We start from the raw sequence: 5,900 nt of genomic DNA on the forward strand, positions 1-5,900 counted from the left end.
TGATGTATTCTTTAGTCTTATATTGAAGAGGGGGTTTTATAGAAAAAAATTCGGAGGGGGTTTAAACTCCAAATCCCACTGGCTATGCTCTTGGAATTGTGGGATTGTCGTTTGCCTTATTTTTTTGTTTTTTTTTTATAGAAGAGGGGGAGTTTTAACCGCAAAAATATCCTGGAAGGGGATTTTTAAGTCAATACACACCCCCTTGGTTGTTCTGGGGCAAATGATGGTTTAATATTAAAATTTTACCAAAAAAAATTAAAGCAAAAAATCAGTCACAAAATTCTACTTCAAACCGCAGTGAGGATTTCTTTTCGGTGTGTGCTTGGGAGGGTTTAACCCCAATTCCCGGGCTACGCCGATGATCAATTCTATCTATCTATCTATCTATCTATCTATCTATCTATCTATCTATCTATCTATCTATCTATCTATCTATCTATCTATCTATCTATCTATCTATCTATCTATCTATCTATATATATATATCTATCTATCTATCTATCTATCTATCTATCTATCTATCTATCTATCTATCTATCTATCTATCTATCTATCTATATATATATCTATATATCTATCTATATATCTATCTATCTAATCTGACATCTGTCTAAATATAGATGATAAAAAATTCCATATCATTGGCTAATTTGTGCGCTACTAATATGCTGGTCATCAATTGTGAGTTGAAGACTATTTTTTTTTACTGTAGATACTGATTGACTTAAACATCATGGTAACACATTGACAGTTCACGTTATACGTCATCTCTTCGTGTATAAAAACCTGAAGTCTTTCCAGTTATTGCGGACTGAATGTTCAGTTTCAAGACTACTCTACCAAAAAGAAGTATGTCATTTTTTTTCTAAAATATATCTCTTTTCTACTTGTTAAAATGTTCTCACTCTAATGTATGTGTGTGAGTGTGTGTGAGTGAGTGTGTGTGTGAGTGAGTGTGTGTGTGAGTGTGTGTGTGTGTGAGTGTGTGAGTGTGTGTGTGTGAGTGTGTGAGTGTGAGTGTGTGTGCGTGTGTGTGTGTGTGTGTGCGCCTGTGTTTGTGTTTTATTTATTGGAAAACATTGACATGAATGCAAACAACTTTATTTGAGATTCTGTACACATTTCAATTGACACAGATCCAGGTGGAGGGAAACAAATAACACTAGTAGACAGATTGGTCGTATTGGAAACAAAGTTTCTTTCAGTACTGGATAGTCATTTTCAGCCACGAATCTCTCACCTATTTCGTGCTGCCTGCAGACTGCCAGTTGAAGTTGATTGTCTATGGGAAACGTTCGTGACTAACCAATAGAGCTGACATCGGCTTTTGACATGCAGACCGATACATTGGTGGCCTCAAGAGATTTATATTGAATTAGGGGAAATTTTGATTATCTTCAAAAGGTGACTCCCCGTCTGGCACTCACCACACATGCCTAGGTAGCTTCTGCTGTCAGGTATTTTAAAAAAAATCTTTTCTTATATTTAAGATAAGTCTAGGATCAAATTAGAATGAAAACTGTGCATTCCAACCTCTGATGCCTAGCGGCTGTACCCAAAGATGAGTCAACTCTGAGGAAAATACAGAGCCTATGGCCTTAAGTCAGATTTCAGCTCACAGTGCCACTCTCTGGAAGAGCTTGCAACGCCGCTGATCTCACATTGTATCTGCCTGTTTCGTGCGGTTTTTCACGCTGGACTGTCATTCGAAACTTATCGATGGTACCCGCTCCCCGTCGTCCTGCGGGAGGCTTGGACTATAGGAAGTAAATTATCTTCAATTCTGAAGGAACATCGGAAAGATGTCAAAAATTTTACAAAGATTTTTCTTTGTATAAATCAGCTGTGTGGAGATGGGAGAACCTTCTGTGTGGGCGAGAACTTTCCTACCATAGCAAGGGATTTCATCGGATTTCTTTGGACCATGTGGTAGTGTTTGCAGTTATGATGCGGAGGCCTTGGCAGTCTATTAAGACTTTAAATTCATTGACTCTCAACTCGGCCAGGGATATTTTAGGGCAACACAGATTATTGTGGTCTCTGACTAAAAGACTGCACTACAGGGTTTGCAAAGCCCTTTACCTTGGCCCACCAGAGAGTGCTAACACCACCAACCAAGCAGACTGAGTTTTCGTCAAGCTCTGGCTAGATTACAAAAAATAGAAACAGAAAAGTGTTTTGAGTGCTGGGACAAGCCCAAAAAGCCCGTGGAGTCTGGGAGTGCATGAGGCGCCCTGACCGCACTTCCCCTTGGTGTAGGCTGTCCAGGTCTGAGCAAGCTATTATAGCACAGTGCAGGACAGGCCACTGTCATATTGGCTCATACTTCTCACGGCTATGGCCATGTTTTGATTCGCTGCGGGGAAGAAGAGGAAATCGTGTATCATATTCTGTTTGACTGCCCCAGACTTGCTGATCTCCGTCTAGACAGGTCTGGGAAACCCAAAATTCTCGACCTGTATGGTGACATGTATGCACTACACAAAACAGCAGGGTTTCTGTCCAGGGCTTTTGCAAGATTCTTAAGCCCTGACTCAAATGGAGTCGCGGAGGCAAGGAAGGAGGCCAAGTGGTACTGAAACAGAGCAGAGTCAGTTGTGAGACATTCTCTTCAGAGAGACGAAACCGTTGATTTAGGTTGTAACAACTATCACCTACATATACAATATGCGTTCATCTTGTTTCTGTCTTTTTAGGTAAGCTAAACATGAAAGCAGTCATTGTTGTGTTAGTATTGGTCACTCTTGTCAGCGTCCATTGTCTACACGACTACGATGATGACGACGATGATGAGTACGAGGATGAGTACGGGGATGACGACGATGATGACGACGATGATGATGACGACGATGATGATGATGACGACGATGATGATGATGACGACGATGATGACGACGATGATGACGACGATGATGACGACGATGATGATGATGACGACGATGATGACGACGATGATGATGAAGATGAGGACGAAGATGATGACGACGATGATGATGAAGATGAGGACGAAGATGATGACGACGATGATGATGAAGATGAGGACGAAGATGATGACGACGATGATGATGAAGATGAGGACGAAGATGATGACGAAGATGATGACGACGATGACAACGATGATCCAGATAAGAAGAAAGATTGTCGATACAACTACAAGGTAAATTTTTCTATTCTTCTTTACAATTCCTCTATTCAGCTTGCAATTTCATAGTCTCAATAACCTGTATAGAAAAACTTAGACTCGGATCTGGATAACTCCTCCTAAGAATTTGACAGTTAATGTACATTTTTAGGAAAATAATTACCAGCTATCTGGCCACATTGGGTAAACTCTAGTTTGACTGTTACATTTATTCAAAGTAAAAAAAAAAAAAAAAAAGAAAGATTTAAATTTGGCTAGAGAACGAGAAAACATCTATCTTGAAAGGACCATACGTCTTCCGGTATGATGTTGGGCCAATAGGGTTTGAAGGACTAGTCCGTTTCGTTTCTTTGATTAAAAAGTATTGGGCCGGAAGTGGCTTTTTTCCTTATATATCTTTGCATTTTTAAGTTCTCTCTTTAAATTAAACTGACATTATTATGCTATAATTTTAAGTGTGCCTGATAGAAAAAAAAATTCTGCACAATAATACGGGTAGTTGTGATCAAACCCGATAGAGGCTATAAAAAGAAAAGACCTGAAACTAGCGCGTTAAACTACACATTTACATTACTTTATATGATAAGTATTTTACCCAAGATCTGTGTTGTTTTTTTAGGACTAGCTTATTTCAAGTACCCGGCATTTTCCGATACACAATTTCATACACAAAATATTGTTGAAAAAAATTGTAGTGATTTTAAACTTTAAATGATTAGTTAAAAATGTGTTACTCTAATCAATTTTGAATATTAGTTTGTTTTGAATGTCACTGTCTATTTTGTGTCTGTTCTAGGTTCTTAAATTTTTCTTCAGAAAAGGGTTTTTCTCCTAATAGGTATACCTGATTTCTCCAAGCAGCCTTTTTAAAATATTGGTCCTAAATAATGCTATGTTCATAAACGAAAAATCGCAATTATGATAAATGTACGTGTTAGTTCAATATATTTTATATTACTAGGTAACTAAAAAATAGACGTAAGTTTCATTTTTTTTCTGTTAGACAAAGTCATATGGCAAATTTTTGTTTTTATCCTTATTCTAAAAAGGAATAATAATAGAATTATACAGTAAAAATAATCACTAAATATTTTTTAAAAATAGTTTTAATAGTTTTGAAAGTCTCACTGATAAGATTACAAAAAGAGTTTGTGTTTTTGCAGATGTACACAAGCTACACTATGAGTCAGTCCATCTCTTCTAATTGTTTAGAAATGAGTGTAAAAATGTAGGCTTCGATATTTTTAGCCTGAATTTAAGAAGTTACAAACTTCAAACAACTAATATATTGCCTCTTCCATAAAACTTTGTATTTAAAATATAAAGTTATCCAATGCTCGAGATCCTGCTTGTATTCTTAGGCCCTATATGAATCGATCCGGTATTAATGTATTAAGTAGCAATAACTCCACCCCCCCCCAAAAAAAAAAAAGTTAAATGAAAGAAGATTGAGATATACATATATTTTTGTTACGGTACTCATCGGTACGGGGTACCGGCATCTTTTTTCAATGTCGGGAAAAATTATTACTTTTCTTGTATTTCAACGTTAATTGTTAATTTATTAGTAGTTGAAAGTTAGGCAATCTATCACTGAGTACCAGCACCTATTTTTTTTTACAAAAAAAAATCACTTTATATATGTATACTTTGTATACTGCTTACTTTCAGCCGACATGCCGTATTATTAACAAAATCTATATGTGAAAGTCTCAATCATCTAGAATCTTAGACAGTCATTATTTTAGACTAAATTTAAGTAGAGTCTAGACCTAGATCTAGTAGGCCTATTACAATTTTTAAAAAAATCTGTCATTAGATATCAATAGCAATTATATTAGGTCTAGGCATTGAAAAGTAAATCTATTAATAAACTATAATAGATCTAATCATCTAAATCTAAGTAGGCCTTCTAACTTTATAAATAAGTAGAAGTATTATAATGAATATTGTATAGATCTAGATGGACTAGATAATAGATTGATCTATAGATATATCTCTGGTCTAGTTGATTAAGTATAGAGTATGGTAAATGTATTACAGTATTATTAGATCTATGTCATATGTCTATATCTAATATCTATTAATAGGGTTTGTTGCTGAACATAAAAATTATATATCTGTCAGACGAATAGCCCAATTTTCAGTAAAAAAAAATTACAAAAGTCATTTCTCTATAGAAGAAGTTACGAAGGCTATATAAAATACAACTACAGACCTATATATACTACAATAAATATAGGTTTTTGATTGCTAGTTACGATTTATTTAGGTAGGTGCTGTTTTACTATTACATACCAAGTATTAGAGTTTAGAAAAACCTAGGTTTGTTTCTTGTGCATCGCTATTAGCTAACACCTCATATCATCTCTCCATTAGTATATTTAGATCTATAATCTAATTCTAGTCTAGATATATATATATATATATATAAATCGAATAGATCTAGTAATAGTATAGATTCTATCTTGAGACTAGATTGCCGAGTCTAGCCTATGCTATGCCTATAGTCAGTTTTTATTAGAAAAAAGTCTAGATATTAATAAAGACTAATTTTTTTTTAAATTATTAGATTATTAGATATAGACATAAGACATAGATCTAATAATACTGTAATACGTATACTATACTCTATACTTAATCTACTAAACTAGAGATCTATCCATAGATCTATCTGTAATCTTGTCAATCTAGATCTATACAATATTCATTATAATACTTCTACTTATAATGACTTATTTAATAAGTTAGTACT

At 34.9% G+C, this 5,900-nt stretch overlaps 1 protein-coding gene across 2 annotated transcripts in view; it reads left to right on the forward strand.

Annotated features, from left to right (window-relative positions):
- The first annotated feature begins 701 nt into the window (after window positions 1–701).
- LOC106052924 (prostatic spermine-binding protein-like) overlaps window positions 702–5,900 on the forward strand; it is a 38,841-nt gene continuing 33,642 nt past the window's right edge. The window contains exons 1-2 of one of the 2 annotated variants that reach the window (XM_056008652.1): window positions 702–852; window positions 2,700–3,160. In XM_056008652.1, coding sequence (XP_055864627.1) covers window positions 819–852; window positions 2,700–3,160 — 495 coding nt within the window. In that variant the 5' untranslated portion in view covers window positions 702–818. Of the gene's footprint in view, window positions 853–1,310; window positions 1,461–2,699; window positions 3,161–5,900 lie in introns of those variants that run through there. The other variant, XM_056008653.1, reaches the window with a different exon arrangement.

This window comes from Biomphalaria glabrata, chromosome 13 (genome assembly GCF_947242115.1).
Source record: "Biomphalaria glabrata chromosome 13, xgBioGlab47.1, whole genome shotgun sequence".
NCBI lineage: Eukaryota > Metazoa > Mollusca > Gastropoda > Planorbidae > Biomphalaria > Biomphalaria glabrata.